Source organism: Ursus arctos, unplaced genomic scaffold, assembly GCF_023065955.2.
Source record: "Ursus arctos isolate Adak ecotype North America unplaced genomic scaffold, UrsArc2.0 scaffold_2, whole genome shotgun sequence".
In the NCBI taxonomy this organism is placed as follows: domain Eukaryota; kingdom Metazoa; phylum Chordata; class Mammalia; order Carnivora; family Ursidae; genus Ursus; species Ursus arctos.
Window position 1 is genome coordinate 83031302 of NW_026622874.1, and position 19890 is coordinate 83051191.

At 42.7% G+C, this 19890-nt stretch overlaps 1 protein-coding gene across 9 annotated transcripts in view; it reads right to left on the reverse strand.

The window, feature by feature from the left end:
* USP31 (ubiquitin specific peptidase 31) overlaps nucleotides 1–19510 on the reverse strand; it is a 198584-nt gene extending 179074 nt beyond the window's left edge. For 4 of the 9 annotated variants that reach the window (XM_057315734.1, XM_057315732.1, XM_057315733.1 and 1 more), the window contains exon 1: nucleotides 18742–19508. In XM_057315734.1, coding sequence (XP_057171717.1) covers nucleotides 18742–19377 — 636 coding nt within the window. In that variant the 5' untranslated portion in view covers nucleotides 19378–19508. Of the gene's footprint in view, nucleotides 1–18741 lie in introns of all 9 variants that reach the window. The other 5 variants (XM_057315736.1, XM_057315737.1, XM_057315738.1 and 2 more) reach the window with 4 other exon arrangements.
* Nucleotides 19511–19890: the final 380 nt, after the last annotated feature.

Genomic DNA, 19890 nt, shown 5'->3' on the forward strand with positions numbered 1-19890 from the left:
CAAAAGTATCTTCTTTTTTGGTCTCTTCGTCATTATCCAACACAGTCGTCATTATCCAACACAGTCTAAGATTCTTCCCAACTATAATAAGGCAAGGTTTTTAGAAGTTTTTTTTTTTTTTTAAGGAGGAAAATTTGACTAACAACACAGTCAAAAAAGCAAATGTTGAGTCCTGATTTAGCTAAAAGGACTCATTGGAAGTGTAATAATCTTCAACAGTTAAAAGTCAAAACAGAGACCTTGGAGTCTCCTCTACTTGCTAGATGAGATGCTGCTTGATTCATGAATTATTTATTTAATAAAGATCTTTAAATTTTTTTTTTAAAAAGTCAAAACAGAAAAACTAGAAAAGCTATCTAAATATCTATAAAATTATTATATATTCCTACCATGGAACAAATATTTAAATTTTAGAAAACATGGAGAAATTAATACACAATACAATTAAGCAGAAAGAAGATACAAAACCACACATAAACATAATTTCAAACTTCTGAAGTACATTTTAAAAGACCTTTTTGTCTTTTATCCTTCTAAATATACCCCGAAACATTAACAGTCATTGCCTCAGAGTGGCAAGTTTTAGGCGAGTTATCCCTTTCTTCTTTATACGTTTCCATATTTCCCATGTTTTCTAAAATGAATTTGTTGTAACAATGACCAAGCGGTACTTAAGGGGATCTTATGAGAGCACACCCTCGTATACTGGCCAGGGAACCCAAATCATCTGCACAGAAGATGGGGCTGGCAAAACAAAGAAATGTACCTTATTTGTAGTTGAGGCTTTGGCCCCAAATCCTAGTGAGTCGGACCGCATGATGCTGAGAATTTCTTTTTCCTCCACTAGACAGACCTAAGAAGCTCAAATCAAAGTTTTCTGCCTACAGTAATCCTAAACCCAAACCTATACCAACCTTTGAATCTTACCACTGGAGGAAAAAGGGGACTGCAGCTAGCATCAAAGAAAAATGGAGGACAGAAAAAAAAAGAGTTTATGCCTACAGACACCCACCAGGGGCCTTTCTAAGCCACCCTGTCTTGCCAAGTAGGAGGCAAAAGCTTAGCCCTAGGAAGAAGAAAAAAACCCAAAGTCAGCTTCCTGATCAAGTAGAATGAAGCAGAGGAAGAAAACAGAATTGGCTTATAAATTCAGCATGTGGCACTACTCACTGGCACAGTGGCCAAAGTTCTTAGTTGAGAGTGTGAGGAACAGGGTGAGAAAGACAAGCAGTGGGGGGATGCATAAGGTCAAGCCTTGAACTATCCCAAAGCCAAACATGCATATATTTCTTCTATTATCTGTGTGTGTGTGCGTGTGTGATTATACACAAAGAGACAAAGTATGCATCCTCTTGATTCTGAATGTATTGGTATTTGATGAAAAACATGTCTAAAATGTTTTTGACTAAACAGCCAATTTTATAAAGGGATCCAAAATATTCTGGAAATAATTTTGCTTTGAACCATTATTGTTACTACATTTTGATACCTGAAACATCAACTAGTAGTAACCAAGAGGTATCATTCATAAGCAGATCCAGCAAGTTTCACTACAAATTATGTGTTCATATCGCCATAAACCTGGAGTGCCATAAACCCGATAAATCTTAGCTGGCTGAGGATGCCTTCAAGTCATGGGCCTGCCATATCGCCTCTCTACACCCAACACTGTGTGCCTGACAGTCCAGCAGGGCTGACTCCTGAGCCACACACAGGTACGGTCTCCAAATCAATCCTGGCCTCTGCCAGTTCTTTCACCCCTCACCACAAAAATAAGATCACATAAAAATCAGCACAAGGTGCTCGTCCTGGCTCCAACCTTTTCCTAGCAAACTACAGTTTAGAACCTTCCCAGCCTCAGCCTGGTCTGGACTGACCAATTCTAGTTGGTTCAGGCCTTGGTCATCCGCCTGTAGAAGGTGAAGGCTAAATGGAAGAGTGTGTGAATACACAGAAAACAAAGGGAAGTCTGTGAAATCAAAACAGGGTATTTCCCTAACTTATCAAAATGTTACTTTCATATGGGCATACTTCCACCTTATTTTTTTTTAAAGATTTTATTTATTTATTTGACAGAGAGAGACGGCGAGAGAGGGAACACAAGCAAGGGGAGTGTGAGAGGGAGAAAAAGGCTTCCCGCCGAGCAGGGAGCCCCATGCGGGGCTCGATCCCAGGACCCTGGGATCATGACCTGAGCCGAAGGTAGACGCTTAACAACTGAGCCACCCAGGGGCCCCTATACTTCCACTTTAAAGAAGAGACAAGCCATCCTACCTCGCTAGTTATCAAAGACATGCAAATTAAAACAACAAAATGCTACTTTCCACTTACGTAAAGATTTCTATTTTGCAACAGTGGGGTACAACAGACATTCTTACACACTGCTAATGTCACAATCCTGTAAAATAAGGTTCACAATGTGACGTAAGGACCTTCGAAATAGACAGCCACCGAACCAGGAATTTCACTTCTATATATCCTAAAGAAATAATCAAAGTCACTGTATTTTTCTTACTGATTTTAAGAATTCATATATGTAATGAACAATAACCATTTTCTGCTCCTAAAAAAAAGTGAAAGATATATGTAAAAAATACTCATCACAACCAGAATAGGTCATCATATACCTTCATACAATGATCTAAAGAGTTTTTGTGACAAAAATTAATCATAATACAATATAAAATGAAAATCACATAATGCAAAACTGTACATACAGTTTGATACCAATTACGTTAAATTATGTTAAAACACACACGGAAGGGAGAAAAAACAAGGAATAGCATGGAGCACGTTAGGAGAAGAAAGGGAAAAATGAAGGGGGGAATACAGAGGCAGAGATGAACCACGAAACTTTATGGACTCTAAGAAACAAACTGAGGGGGGGGTTGGGTTAGGCCGGTGATGGGTATTAAGAGGGCACATATTGCAATGAGCACTGGGTGTTATACACAAACAATGAATCATTGAACACTACATCAAAAACTAATGAAGTACTGTATGGTGACTAACGTAACATAATAATAATAAAAAAAGAAAGTAATATGCCAAACAACTTCTATACATTTTCAATTTTCCTCTTTCAACTTTTACATATTTTCTAGGTTTTCCACAATAACTTAGATAATATTCTTATCAAAATAGATTTTATCTCATAATGAACTTTAGCAAAAGAATCCAGACACAAAAAGAATATACACTTAATGCAAATCAAAACCACAATGAGGGGGTGCCTGGCTGGCTCAGTCAGTGGAGCATGCGACTCAATCTCAGGGATTGTGATTTCAAGCCCCATGTCAGGGGTAGAGTTTACCTAAAAGAAAAGATGCCACTTAAAAAAACAAACCACAATGAGATACTACTTCACATCCGCTAGGATGGCTTTAATATAAGACAGACAATAACAAGTGTCCGCAAGAATGTAGAGAAACTGGAGCTTTCATGCATTGCTGATGGGACTATAAAATGGTGCAGCTACTGTGCAATACAGTTGGACAATTGCTCGAAAGGTTAAACATGGAGTCACAATATGACCAACAATTCCACTCCTAGGCATATACCCAAAAGAAATGAAAACATACGTCCACACAAAAATGTGTGCATGAACGTTCAGAGCAGCATTATTCATAACAGCCAAAAAGTAGAAACAACCCAAATATTCATTAATGGGTGAATGGATAAACAAAACGTGGTATATTCATGTAATGGAGTATTTTTTCGACCATAAAAAGGAATGAAGTATAATGATGAACCCTGAAAACACATGCTAAGTGAAAGAAGCCAGATGCAAAAACCACATGTTGCAGGATTCCATTTATACAACAGGCAAATCTATAGAAACAGAAAGTAGATTAGTAGACACCCAGGGCTGGGAGGCTGGGGGTAAATGAGGAGTGACTGCAATTAGGAATGGGGTTTCTTCGAGGGAATAATAAAAATGTTCTAAAACTAACTGTGGTTACGGTTGCACAATTCTGTGAATATACTAAAAACCATAGAATTGTACACTTTAAATGGGTGAATTATATGATAATGTAAGTTATATCTCAATAAAGCTGTGTTGTTGTTTTTAAGTAGGCTCCACACCCAACATGGGGCTCGAACTCACGACACTGAGATCAAGAGTCGCATACTCTACTGACTGAGCCAGCCAGGCACCTCAGTAAAGGTGTTTTTAAAAAGAATATATACTTTATTATTTCACTCACAATAAAACTCATGAACAGGCAAAGCCTGTTAGAGGTGTTAGAGGTCAAAAGAATGGTTCCCTTGGGGAGGAGGGACAGGGGAAACTTGGGGAAGGAGCTTCTGGAGTGCCAGTGATGTTCCGCTTCTTGATCTTTTTGATACATTATCACTTTAGGATAATTCACCAAGCTGTACACTAATGATGTATGCATTTTTCTGTATGTATGCCATACTTCATTAAAAAGTTAAAAATAATTAGGGGGGCCTGAGTGACTCAGTCAGTTGAGTGTCTGACTTTGGCTCAGGTCATGATCTCCGGGTCCTGGGACTGAGCCCCACATCAGGCTCCTCACTCAGCAGGGTGAGCTGCATCAAAGGTGAGCTACAAGACAATTAGAGTTGCAAGGCTATCGCTGCCCCCACTCTCTCTCTCTCTCTCAAATAAAATCTTTTATTTTTTTTTTTTTTAAGATTTGTATTTATTTGAGAGAGAGAAAGAAAGAGACAGCATGAGCGGGGGGTAGGGGTACAGAGGGAGGAGACTCCCGGCTAAGCAGGGAGCCCCATGCGGGACTTGATTCCAGGACTCTCGGATCATGATCTGAGCCAAAAGCAGATGCTTAACCAACTGAGCCATCCAGGCACTCCATAAATAAAATCTTTTTCAAAAAAGTTTTAAAAAGTTAGTTGACTTCAAAAAGGAAAAACACTAAAGTTTCTTAATTTAGCCAGACAATCAGGCCCTAACTCAGTTTATTTAGTCTTATTTAGAGCTGACTGTATTTGTCTGGTTACTTAACTAGAAGCAGATTAAAAACTGCAAAAGACAGGAATGAGGAAGCAGGCGGTATATAGGCTCCCAGGATAAAGCAAAACTGGATAAAGCAAGAGAAAACTAAGGAAGGACCATGAAGAAAGATGGTAGGAAGCAAGAGAGAGCATTACAAAAAAGCAGAAATAAGAATTCAAACGACACAGCACCCAGCACCACTCGTTATATCCCACAGGACTTACAATCCCAGTAGCCCCAAAGAAACCTCCACTGTACAGAAAAACACAGATGATGCTCACAGTAGTCTAAAACTCACCAAGGACAGATTAAAATATATCCAGGATTTTCTCCTAGGAAATTAAGTGTGTAAAATACTCTATCAGGTCAACTATTAAATAATAAAGTTAAAAATTTAAAGACCTGATGCTTGAACAAATAATTATCTAGAAAATAACTTACATAAAAGACTTATTCCCCCAAAAGGCCAGATGAATGGGCTAATATTGTGTTACTCAAAAAGATCGTAAAGTGACTACACAAGGGCACACAATACATCATCCTGAAAAGTACCCTCCGGGGGACAGATACCTCAGTTGAGCCATCTAGCTCTGTAACACTGGAGATTTAAATACCACCCCTTCAAAAACAATCTACAATTCAAGGGGTCAAAACCTACAGCACACATGCATCAAAGGTGAGCTACAAGACAATTAGAGTTGCAAGGCCAGACCCGGAGAAAATTTTGAGGTGGAACACATTTCTCTTCAGCACTTGACTACAGTGGCCTTTTGCAGGATCCTCCATGTCTTCTTCCTACCAAGCTCCCCTTCCTATGTCCCAGGCTTGCTCTTGCAGGCTGGGCTTGTGGATGTGTGAGATGGCTGGTTGGTTTTTCCTGCTAAAATGTTCCCATCGTTAAAGGAACCAGTGGTTGTCAAACATAGTGATGTGCGAAGCTGGCCTCATACGGCAATGAAAAGGAAAATAAGGAAACTGAGGCCCAGTGATCACTCACTAAATTCAAAACTCATGGGTTCAGATTTTCAAAAGAGAAGCAGACCTGCACCCTGGCTGCCCTCACCCTCCTCCTAGCATGATCCTCTGATGCTGACAGCCTGAAGCCTGAGACAGAATCAGGAATCACCAGGAAGCCGGTGTGGGCAGTTACAACAGCTTACTCAGCTGCCTGGCATCACAACAGGGCCTCAACGGGTAACGACCAACAGGTCTCCAACCTAACCAACCCTTCTTCCTGCTGGATAGATGATAACGAGCTACCAATGCTCCTCTCTCTCTCACCCACCTGCAGGGAAATGAGGCTACTTTCCTCTGTCTTTCCTTCCTGTCACTATTAAAATCCTGGTATGATTAACTAGTAGCTATTTCCCATGAGCTACTGCTTTTAAAGGAGTTTGTCTTTTCTTTAGCATTTCTAGTTTATTCTAACTCTCATGGAATAAAGGCTCTAAAATGAGGGAGATTTACCAAGTTGTCACTATACTACTAAAAAGGGACTCTTATTTTAGAGTAAGATTAAAGAATGTTCCAAGTTAATTTATAATTACAGGGAGCACCTCTGGTCAGGAGAAGTTCTATTATTCTTCTCCAGCTACAGGGAGCTCTGGACCTCAAATTAAGGTTGAATCCCCTTCCCTACAGTTTAAACACAAGGCTTTCTCTGCCTCCCTCATTGCTTAAAGTAAAGCAGATACAGAAGTTAGGTCCCTGCCCATTCATTCACTCATAAACATGCATACACAGGACAGGACCAGTTATTACGGGAAATTTAGAGATTCCCAGAAATAAAAGTCTGTAGAAATGCTTTGGTTTCTTCATCTGTAAGATGGAAATAATAATTTATGTATCTACTTTACACTGTTATAAGAAATAAAAAATAATAATCCACTGTGCAGGGCATGTGGTAAGCACTCATATGTCAGCTATAGGAAAAAGCAAGATGGTGAAATTCCATACAATGTGCTACCATTTACCTAAATAAGAAAAAATAGGAATACACACACAAAAATATACACACAAACACATAAAGCAAGAGAAAACTACTTTGCTTATATTAAAACAATGAAAGAATAAACCATAAAATCTAGGGAGAAAGAGAATAGGGTGGCAGGATCAAAGATAAACTAGACTTCTTTGAATAGATCTTATGCTGTACATTTGACTTCATGCCATGTATTTTTTACATAATTATGCAACAAAATTAAATTTTAAAAAGCAATCGCTCAAAAATCAAAAGCAAAAAGAAACAAATGAATTTAATTAAGTATCCAGTTGATGACAAAGTCCAAATGACTTTAAAACATAGTAATTTTGTTCTACGGCGGGGGAGGGGGGGTATCTTAAATATTTTTCAAATACTTGTATGTTGGTGGTAGTATTGGGATCATTATCCTGAGACTTACGAGTGCATTGTGAGATAATGCAAATGAGAATTTACATCACTGCTGGGAACAGGATTTTCAGCATAGGAGAAAGGAGAAACAGATACAAGACCAATGAGTTAAATAAAAACCCTGAAATCCTGAATGGGATATGATTTCATGATTTATTATTTCTTTAAAAGAAGTTACATACCTCCTAGCTCTGTCTACTTAGAAGACACAGACGTCACGTGCACCCCTAGTGCCCAGACTATGACCTCTCAGTGCCATTTGCCAATAAAAGGCAACCAGGGCTCCTTAAAGAAATGAGCGATCCCAGATCCTGGCAGGAAATCTGCCAAGATGAGCCTGGAATATCTTCCCTGGATTCTGATTTGACATCACAGACTACTAATATTATGTCAAAAGGACTTAGGAGTCTACTTCTCCTACTGGCCAGAAATGGCACAATTTGAGCATCAATAAGGTTAATAACTGTAACTGAAACACATCGGATACACATCAAAAAGCTCACTAACCATATCTGGAAATTAAGACATTATTTTGAGGGGCACATGGGTGGCTCAGTCTGTTAAGCGTCTGCCTGCGGCTCAGGTCATGATCCCAGGGTCCTGGGATCAAGCCCTGCCTCGGGCTCCCTGCTAAGCAGGGAGCCTGCTTCTCCCTCTCCTGTTCCTCTCTGCTTGTGTGCACTCGTTCTCTCTCCCTTTCTCTCAAATAAATAAATAAAGTCTTTTTAAAAAATTATTCTGAAAACCAAAAATAAAGGGGGGAAAAACCTCAAGCATTTATGTTGCCTTTCTTCTCCAAATTTACTTTGAGGTACATAATTGGTGAGGGCAAGAGTCTCTACAGAAGTGTTCTAACTAATAAGAATGTTAAAGTTATATCATCACCATTTTCAACCCTTAATGAACTAATAATGGATCAAGGAATAATCATCAATGTCTACTAACATAGCAAGACACACGACAAGACATTATAGGCTTTCTGATGAAAGTTTACAACACTAACTACCAAAAAAAGAAAGGGGGAAGTAAAAAACAAACAAACAAACAAAAAAAAAACTCAACCCTGAATCTCATTAAGACTCTAAATCTATCATTTTACAGGAAATATGGGAACAGTACATTTTAATTGAAACTACAGGAATACAACAGGCAAAATCAGACTCTGAGAAGCACTACAGTAGTGCTCTTCAAAATACGATCCATGGACAGGTGCCCATCTGCAAACTTTTTGTCACCAGTCCATGACCAGGTAAGTAGAGAAATTGGGAGCAGGCATTTAGAAACATTTAGAGCAAATTAACAGTGGTTTTATGTCTACCGAGTCTAAATTTTACTGGGGCTGGTTTTATGTATGCTTTTTACTTCATTTTTCTGGAAAAGCTTAAATACCAAGCTAAGAAATTTATACTGTGTGTTGTATATAAAAGAAAAAGTAAAAGCAATTTTTAAGAAGAGAAATAATGTAATCACGGGTAAACTTTAGGATTAGTCTGGCAGCAATACTGTCCATCGGAAGAGACAGTGTTTAGAAATGAGGAAGAGTACTTGGGGGCCACAGACTTAGAATGACTGCTTTCATTTTCACCACCTGCTTTTTACTGAATAGTTAACTAAGTATAACTTTCTATACTAAACCTTTATTTATATCTTCTTATTTAATCCTCATAAAAACCATGTGAGGCTCTGCTACTTACTAGCACTGAACTCAATATCCTAATTTCAAAAATGGAATAACAATGCCTCTTTCAGAGGGCTGTAGTGAAAATTTAATGAAATAATTTTTGTGAATGTACAGCTGACCCTTGAACAATGTGGAAGTTAGGGGCACTGACCTCTACACAGTCGAAAATCTGTGTGTAACTCTGGACTCCCCAAAAACTTAACTACTAATAGTGACAACCCCGAGTGATCACTTTTTATTGCAATATACAACTTCCTGGACAGACTAACCGCTCACACAGAGAAGATCGAGTCACCTGGCATTATAAGCGGATCCTCACAACACTCAAGCTCACCGCAAGACCAACAGGAGGTGGCCATGAAAATCCCACAGCAGTACAGCACGTCCTACAGTTAATTTCACACAGTTATGATTTAATACTGCATCTTTAAACTTGTTCACATTTGACTGTAAATTGTGCCATGTACAGTCTGTGTGTGCTTAAGTTTTGATAAATTTTATTTTTTATAATAGGTTTGTGTATATTTTATGGTAGTAAATATTAATATAGACTAGTAGCTGCATACATTTCATGCATTCATGACATACCTAACTTCCACTTAATTTTTTTCGATATTTCTAGGCTACACAGTTCATTAGAAAGTTTCTTTTAATTGCCACAAATCTTCAAAAAAATTTCATATATATATATATATATATTTTTTTTTTTTTTTAATTTCACATATAGGTGGACCCGCACAGTTCAAACCAGTGTTGTTCAAGAATCAACTGGACTTTGTAAATGATCTGGCTCCACACAAATAAATGGTATTTTCATTATTATGATTATTGTTTCTTAAATCTCCTGAGAATCAGACAGCTCTGCCTTGCTTTTAAAGATTAGAATACCGGGATGCCTGGGTGCCTCAGTTGGTTAAGCATCTGCCTTCTGCTCAGGTCACGATCCCAGGGTCCTAGGATAGAGTCCTGCATCGGACTACCTGATCAGTGGCGAGCCTGCTTCTCCCTTTGCCTGCAGCTCTCCCTGCTTGTGCTCTCTCTCTCTGACAAATAAATAAAATCTTTGTTTTATAAAAAAAATAAATATTCATAAAAGAAATAAATACAGATTAGAATACCAAGGGCACCTGGCTGGCTCAGAAGCGCACATGACTCTTGATCTTAGGGTCGTGAGTTCAAGCCCCACGTTGGGTATGGAAGGGAGGGAGGGAGGGAGGGAGGGAGGGAGATAGAATACCAAGAATTAAAGTAAAAGAATTTACTAAGCTGGTGATGGCGCTTACAAAGGCTCCTAACAGTAGAAGCAACAAAGGCATTTCTTGACCAGTCCCATGAAATCTTCTAAAGCGTGAACTGTTTGTTTGTGGACACATTGTTTGCTACCATCCAAGCTCAACAACCGGAGGGAAGAAGCAACAGATGTTCAGTGACTGGCCAATTCCTCTAGGAACTGCCACAGTCCAGGGCATCAAACAATGATTTCTAAATGGAGAAAGATCACAGTCAGATGAAAGACAAGATATCTCGATGTGCTCAACTGCAAAAATGTTGTTTGTTAAACATAAAAGGTCATTTGAGGAACAGCCAACAAACAATTAATCAGCAGAGCAAACAAGAATATTTTTGAGGGAAAAAGCTACAGAAGACAGAACTTCAAATCACTCAGCTTTCAATGATTTCTTTTCCACTATTATATATAAAAGGTTTTTTTGTGGAAACCATGAGGTCATTGTTTTGCAGAGTCTTTACTATAGGAAACAGCTGTGGAGAACTACACAAACAGTGAACACTGCCCTATTTAGTAGCCCCTCATTGTGACAAGTGTATAGACGGGGACAGGAAAAATCCATCAAACCACACTCTAATAACAAAAGAGGCAGAGTCAAACTAAAAACTTTACGCCACACAAAGGGAGACAACAAACCAATTCAGGATAAGCACCTGTATTATTGCATCTGTATCTTGACTTAAGAGATAATTCCAAGAGCAGCTGCTTTCTGCATGGGTCACCAAAAACTCAAATGATTCATTTTGCACAGTACCTGATATATGACAGACATTCAACAAATGTAACTTTTAAAAAAAAGCTTTCCTAGGACTCTTACGTTCAAATACTACATGGCCTGTCTGAAACTGAACTTCCCACCCACCTCCAGAACTGTTTCCCATTCTGGGCTTCCAGTCTTAAACAGTGCCATCCCCAGACACCCTGTTCCAATACCTCCAAGTTATGGTCATTTCCTACTTCTTATTCACTCTTCAAACACCCTAAAGCTGCCAAACACTGTCGACTCTGCTTCAAATACATATTTTGTATACGCTCAAAAGTCAGAGGAAAGGAATTAAAGACAAGGAAAAGAAAAGAAAAGAATTGAATGCACTCCAGTCCATGACAGGGTATGTGACTCCCTTAAAATACCACCCAAGACTCTGCTTCAAGTTGTCCAGTGATAAAAATACAATTACGTGAGATAGCTCACATAATATGCAGCTGAATCCAAGTGTGCACAGCTAGTCGCAGATCGCACCATCATTCCTACTATCTATCAAGACTCCCTTTCTTAAATATCTCATGACCCCCGACCCCATGTGTTCAATTTAAATGCATGATCTTTTCTGCCCCTTGTACTCCACAAACCATTTCCCCTTTCCAACTGCTCCATTTCTATCAGATAATCCCCATTATTTTCTCCATCCCTCAGGTCTGAAACCTTGGTGTTTACTACTCCATCTCTTGGACTCTCCCCATTAACATCATGATGTCCTCCAAAATGTTCCTTGGACTCACTGTTTCCTCCTCCTTTTCCTCCATTCATACCTATGATAGCCCTCTTCCTGCATTTATTTTCTCCTCCATCTGATTCATTTGTGCTCACCATCAGACCAATTTTTCAAAAACATTCTTTTCATCAAATTAGTGTCTGCACAGCCCAAGCCTATATTGAAACACTACTGACTGCAGCCTCAAGGCTAAACTATTGTGACAGACTTTCAAGGCCACCCACAATCTGCCCCCCTCTCAGTTCATTCATCTGCATTTATTTCCCCTTCTCTCCAAATCAGTGGTTCTCAACTGGGGCAATTTTGCCCCCCCCCCCCTCCCAGGGGACATTTGGCAATGTCCGGAGACATTTTTGATTGTCATGACTGGGGTAGGGAGAGGGGTACTACCAACATCTAGTGGGTAGAAGACAGAGGCACTACTAAACATCCTAGTATGCCAGGACAGTCCCTGACAAAACAAACAAAACTGATCCTGTGAAAGAAAATAATTTTAAGTTTAAAAAATGATGAACAAGGGCAGTCACTAATAGGAGGAAGCACACGTCGGGGAGGGGGGGTAGGCCCTAGCATGCACCATGTGGACAGAGAATCCTGTCCTCCACAATTCTTTGCTGGGCAATCCAGTGAGATGTAGCCACATTTTAAATGCACCTTCCCTTTAGGGGCGCCTGGGTAGCGCAGTCGTTAGGCGTCTGCCTTCGGCTCAGGGCGTGATCCCGGCATTCCGGGATCGAGTCCCACATCAGGCTCCTCCGCTGGGAGCCTGCTTCTTCCTCTCCCACTCCCCTGCTGTGTTCCCTCTCTCACTGGCTGTCTCTCTGTCACATAAATAAATAAAATCTTTAAAAATAAATAAATAAATGCACCTTCCCTTTGACTCAGCAGTGCTACTTTTAAGACTCAGTCTTTAGAAAAGGAGACTTGATATATGTTGAAGGATTAGCTATCATGATTAAAAACTTTATACAACCTAAACACCCTTCAATGGACTTCTATACAACTGTTAAAAAGAATGAGGTGGACTTAGACATATCAACCAAAAAACAAAGCAAGTCATGCTACCCACAGAGAAGGGGGATGGGGAAAACAAATTACAGAATTATATGCGGAGCAAGTGCCCATCGATGTAAAAGACGTATACACATGTTTATATATGCATTTAAGTGGTCTGAAAGGATTATTTTTAGGACAGACTTCCAAAAGCGCCTAAGTCTGAGAAGCAATGGCATACACATAAAGCTAGCTGCTGCTGACCTTATTTTCAGAGATTCAGCACCACAATCTTAGAGGGGAAAAAACGCTACACATTTCAACACAGCCCCCCCCCCCCACTTTATGTTTTATGTTGAGAACTGTCATTTCAGAGGTTGTAAAGATAAGGCAACCATAGGCGCAGGACACAGTGTATGCCTCAGCAACGCAGGGGCGACAAAAGAGTGAAGTCAGAACTCTGGTTCCAGGCGCCTGGGTGGCTCAGTAGGTTAGGTGTCTGCCTTCAGCTTGGGTCATGATACCAGGGTCCTGGGACCGAGTCCCACATCAGGCTCCCTGCTTCTCCCTCTGCCCCTCCCCCCCCGCTCGTGCTCACTTGTGCTCGCTCACTCTCTCTCTTTCTCTCTCAAAAATAAAAAATGAAAAAAGAACTCTGGTTCTGTTCCCTTGGTCTCTAGCCAGCAGGTGAACCTCAGTTCCTTCATTCAGAAAGAGGTGAGGCCGCTCACATCTCCCCCACATCTCCTTCTAAGTCTAAAATTTGATGACGCTTACCACCTCCTTTCTCCTTCAGAGATGCGCAGCTTCACTGAAACAAAAGTGACAGCATTTGACAGACAAGGGAACTGACCAGGAAGAGACATGCTTTCTATTCTATACTCAGCCACAAAGCTAAATGTGACCTACACAATTTTTTTTTTCTTTTCCAATGAATTCAGGGGGTACCCTGAAGTCTGAGTACTCCCTGGGAAGCACTGTGACATCTAAACATCTTCTCACAAACCAGGAAAACTTAGACTATAGGTCTGCAGCATAAAATGAGAGCCCCCAACATGAGTCTATGAAAAAGGTGTGAAATGGAGCCAGTATAACCCTGATTAGCTAGCTTGTCTGCCACTACTCATTTATATATTTATTCCCTTTGTAACCTGAGAACCCTCACTAATAAATCAGCACCAACCGGGCACCACAGTTCAAGAGGAAAAATATGGAAGCGAAATTTCTATTCATTAATTACTTTCTGTTTTACTGCAAATTTGGAAGGACTCCCCACAGTTCTTTTATCAGTAGATCACTCTGTTCCAGTTGTTCTTTGGGAGCACAGTTTGAAACCTGCCGCTATAAAACATATCTTTGTTACTTGAGATGACCATCCATCTTTTTACTGACTGCAAAAGGGCACTGAGCACTAGAATCAGCATCTACACAAACCTGGAAGCACGCACACTGGTATCCTACCAGTTAGACAATAAGCTCATTTCCTATAAAAACAGCATATTGAGTATTTGGGTTTCAGAATTATTTATTTTCTCTCATTGTTTTACTAAGACAGTGAACCAAGGACGTGCCAGTGGAGTCCAAATTTTACCCTAGTGCTGCCGCAAACACATACACACAGAGGAGAAAAAGTAACAAGGCAACCTTCTAAAGGCTGGGTTAGTAAGAAAAACGCCTTAAGGAGGCTCGAAACATTCCTGCAACGGAATGTTTCTCAATCTTAGCCTTACTGACATTTTGGGCTGGATACCCCCTCACTGAGGGGAGCAGAGCCCGGAGCACCCCCACCCCAGTTGTGTCAACAACGTATGTCTCCAGACAGGCCAAATGTACCCAGGAATGAAGAGGTTGAGGAAACAGGCAAAAGAGCTCAGGTTGAGAACCCTGCTCAAAGAGGAGAAAAATACCTGCTTAGAAAGAGAAGTGACAGCTAGAGAAATTTCTTAAAGCATACCAAGGTTGGGCCAGTCAATTCATTTCATTCTGGGAAATGAAAGTCCTACCGTAACAACCATCTGGCTCATCCAAAACCAAAAATCCGTTTACCTGGCAAGCCCCTAAAGCTCACATAAATCAATGTGGTTAGAAATCAAGAAAGAATTCTAATTGGAAAACTTACAAAGAAAACCATTAGTAACTTAAGGAAGTTTTAAGACAATAAAAGCACACTCAAAGACATACTAAGTGCTTTTTGAGACCTCAAGGCAAACTCTCAAGATGGCAAATTGGTTTTATCTTCTCTGCCAACTCCAATCAACTGGTAGTGGCTGCCTGGAGCCCAGAATTGAGCAGGATTCTGAGGCTGAATGTGAACTCAAGGAAAGAGTATCTGCATCAAACATCAACGTCCGCCACAAACAGGCAAGGGGCTGTGGAAATCCACCTTCTTGGTGTTGAACTCAACTTTCTTTACGCTCAAAATAATACCCACCAAATTTGGCTGTAATAAAACATTTTTGGGGGAAAAAAGTAATCCTCCACTGTGCCACCAGACTTACCTAATTCAGGGGCAAAAAGGAAGAAGAAGAAGAAGAAGAAGAGGAGGAGGAGGAGGAGGAGGAGGAGGAGGAGGAGGAAGAAGAAGAAGAAGAAGAAGAAGAAGAAGAAGAAGAAGAAGAAGAAGAAGAAATCTGATCCTATCACTCTCCTGAGTGATCAGAATCAGCCCTGGATTTCAGCTTCCATAGGACAATGTCCAAACCAACACAGCCTACAGAGCCATTCACAATCCACTTACAACACACTTCTTCCAAACTTCCTGCACCCCACTGTTCTCCATGGTGTAACCAGCCACCAAATGTCTCAGTGTTCCCCCAAAACCACATGACCTTTCATGCCACCTCCACCCCTTCTCTGCCTGGCTAATTTCTATTCATGCTGCAGACCACTGCACTGTGATGCTTTACTTGTTCCCGGGAGCAAGACTGTTCCCTGGACCTGCAGCATCACGATCACCTGGGAGCCTGATAGAAATGCAGAATCTCAGACCCCATCCCAGCTCCACCAAATCCAAAACACAGCTTGGTAACAAGATGCCCACATTAAACTGTAAGAAGTGATGTCTTGGGGAACATACTGGGTCTCACTGGACTCAGTTCTTCACAGGCAGGTATAGTGCCTTCCCAAAATCAAAGTGCCTCACATTCTGGCAGGCTGCCTCTGAGGCAAATCCCTCCTTTAGGAAGGGAAACCCAAACATCCACCTTCCAGGCTCCATGGCAGCCAGAGGTGTCCAACTGATATGGTTGTAAGTCAATGAGATGTCAGCAGAAGCCTGCTGAGGGGGCGCTTCTGGAAGAACTTTTATTTTCCCAGTGATTTCCTGCCTTGACAAACATTAAGGATAAAAAGCCAAAGACGTAATAGGGACAAAATTGCCAAGGACAACAGAGCGGAAACACAGAAATGGCCTGAGTCCCTGTTGGGTCCTTCAAGCTACTGTACCACATTAGAACATGTACCTCCTGACTTATTGTGTGAGCCCATTCAACATCTTGATTGCTTAAGACATCATCATTAGGGCTTCCTCTTTCTCGTGCTGAATGCATTCCTAACTGATGGAGTAAACCCTCAATAAATGGGAAGTGAACGAATGAATGCAATGTAAAATCTACGAAAGGTTCAGAAGATTATGTTTTAAAAATAGGACCTCGAAGAATCTGTTCAACTTTGCCAAAGCATGCTTATAAATCAGCCTCCGCATTTCTAGAATTATTGACCCATTTCTGTTCATAGCTTTTTAATAGATTAAAAAAAAAACCCTCTTAAAATGCAATGGAAATGTTCACATACAAAAATGCTGTAGAAATTGATTTTTACATTTTGGAAAGAGTAGAAAACCAAACTTTAAACACTGGGCTCTGACCTTGAAAAGTTTGCAATTGCTGTGGCTACTGACGGGCAACTATAAGCAAACAGAAAAAAAGAGAAGGAAAAAGACGTACAGTAGCTGGCTGGTTGCCATTCTCTCCTACTTTCTTATTTTGAGATCTCTGACATGGATCTCATTTTTTTCCAGTCCCTATCCCAGTCCAGTATTTCCATTCAAATTTCCAAAATCAAACAGCAATCACCTCTTCTTTTTGAGAAAAACAGAACATTAACATAAATAAAATGTATTAAAAGGGGATAGGTGCACTCTGGCAATATTATTCCTCAACAAGGTGGGTCCTCAACCAAGTGCTGAATCCTCAGATTACCATTTTGTATTTTCCTAAATCATTTATTTTTACTTAAATAAACCTTAGAAACTTTACAGCACCAATGGAAAGCCAGTATCATTTGCCAGAAACAGAAGACAAATGTAAAAACAAACACAATGAAAACACAACCTTATTAAATCCTAGCTATTGTTACCTGCTGAGGCCTTTAAACCTAAAGCTTGCTCTGTTAAAAAAAAAGAAAGAAAGAAAAAAGAAAAAAAGAAGAAGAAGAAGAAAGAAAGGTGGGAGAGTGAGCATGAGGTGTTAAGGTCAGGCTACCACCACGCTGCTGAGACCTTTTCTTGGGCATAATCAGGACAGGCAGAACGGAAAAGGTTAACTTTCTCACCACGTGATTTCACTTTATTTAACACCATATCCACGCCCCACCTCAAAGTATCCCTCCTACGATCTCAAATCACCTTTCCCTCTTTTTTGCTCAGAATGAGAGCCCATTTCCTTAGTGCAGCTTAAAAGACCCTCACAATCTGGCCCAGCCCACCACGTGGCTCTCATCTCAGCTCACCACACCTATGAAGGCACCAGCAGACAGCAATGAGGACCCAAGGGCCATATCTAGCCTGTTGCCTGTTTTTGTAGGGCCTGTGAGCTAAGAACGGTTTGTAGAGATAAATATTTGGAATCAATTCGATGAAAGGGAACACTAATTTTGAAGTCCAATTAAGCTAAACATTATCCCTTCCAAAAAAAGAATACCATTCCTCTCATTAGTAGACCTGAATTACAAAGTATTGTACCCATATTTTTATTTTAGTCAATGAGAAATTTGTGGAAATTTGTTTTCTCTTGTTATATAAGTACCTACACAAGAGCTTCAATTTTGTATCTTGACCATTTACTATATGACCCTTTACTGAAAGAGTTTGAGGATCCCAGAGCGATACTGTTCAAGCGCAAGCGCCCCAGGCTCCCGGGCTTTCACACTTTCCTTACACCTGGGAAGCAATTGCGCCTCACCTCCTCAAGGCTGGTTCTCCCTGATGACTCCCGACTCAGTTCAAACGTCACCTCTTCCAAGAGGTCACCCTAACCCTGCCCCCTCCCCATTTAAAATAGCCTGCCAGCACATCAATCACATCACCAGATTTTACTTTATTGGTACCACTATCTGATATTACCTTCATACCTTACCGAAATCTTTAATAATAAAAACAATAAACACAGCAAATACACATGGTACTATGCACGAGGGAAGCGATTTACATACCAGGTTGAACGCACCTGTAAGTCAAAAACGGTCAAAAATGGGTAACCTCATCGGGTTCGACCTAACATATCAACCTGTTTGCAACTCACAACCACCTATGACGTAGGTACCAGATGAGAAAACTGCCGGAGGTCACAATGCTAATTAAGTGGCAGAACAAGGATTTGACGCCAGGCTCAACACTCCCACCCCCATGAATTTAAGTTCCATGAAGGCAGCGGGTCTTGTTCATTGTCATATCCCTCCAGGGCCCATCACAGGGCCAGGCACATAGTAAGCCCTTAATAAACACCCGATGAATGAATGGGTGCGTCTCCTTTACTATCAGTGGCATCGGTCCTAGAGTCGGGGCCCCACATCTCTTTAGACCGCTAGTTAGCCCGCGGCGCCGCCCGGAAAGGAGAAATGCAAGACTTCGGGAGACGGTGCCCCAGGGACGCGGGGTGTAGGGGCCCCTCCTGGGGGTGGGGACGCGGCGGGGCTCACCTTGAAGTCGCGGCTGTGCTGCGGCGTGTACTCCAGGGTCCAGAGGGCCCGCACCAGGTGCGCCAGCTGCTCGGTGACCTCGCCCTGGCCCTGCGTGCCCCGGCCCACAGGCTGCTCGGGGTCAGGCGAGGGCTCGGGCCGCCCCGCCCGGTACTGGCCGAGCGCCAGGTACTCGGCGAAGAGCTCGGTGTTGCTGAGACACTGCAGCGTGGCGTTCATGAAGCACGTGTTGCCGTGGTTCCGGAGCCCCGCCACCCCCGGCACCGGCTCGGCCGCGGAGGCTGGCGGCGCGGGCGAGGCGGGCGGCGGCGGGCACGGCGGCGGCGTGGGCGCGGCGGCCGGCCCGGGCGGGAAGCAGCTGCGGAGGCCGCCGCGGTCCGGGGCGGCGCCCTCGGAGCTAAGGTGCGAGAGCGTGGACAGCGTCTTGAGGACGCGGCTCATGAAGCTGCCCACCGAGCGCGCTGACGAGGGCGAGGCGGGCGCGGCCGGCCCGGGCCCCGCGGGGCCCCCAGCGCCGCCGCCGCCGCCGCTCGCGCGGCCGCTCCGGAACAGCCGCTTGCTGAAGGAGCGCTTCTCCTTCCCGCCCGCCGCCGCCGGTGGCGGCGGCCCGGGCCCGGGCGCCGTTACCTTGGACATGGCGGCGGCTGCCGACGCTCATCACCTAGCCCGCCCGCCCGGCCCGCGGCCACGCCACGGCCGCCGCCGCATCCCGCCGTGCCGCGCCTCACGGGGCCGGGGTGGGGGGGGCTCGACGCCCCACACACCTCAGAACGCCGCCGAGCGAGCCAGAGAGCGAGCGACTGCCGGTGGGGCGGGCGGGCGTGCGCGCGATCCGCCCAGCTGGGCCGCTCACGTGACCCGCCTCTAGGCACCGCCCGCCGGGCGCTGAAGCCATGGCGGCTGCCATGTTGACTGTGGGAATGGAGGTGACCCTCCACCCAGCCCAAATGACTCGCGACTCCCGGGGCGGTCCCGCTCTGTGAAGTCCGAGGGAGGCCATGTCTAGTGTGGGCACAGTCCTGGCGCCGTGGACTGCGCTGAGCTCGTGCCCGGGGATGGACCCCAGGTGTGGGTCTCCGTCTTCTGATCTGAAGGCGGAGGCCTTGGGAAAGTGCGGAGATCAGGTTGCCGCCCCTTACCAGACCCTGG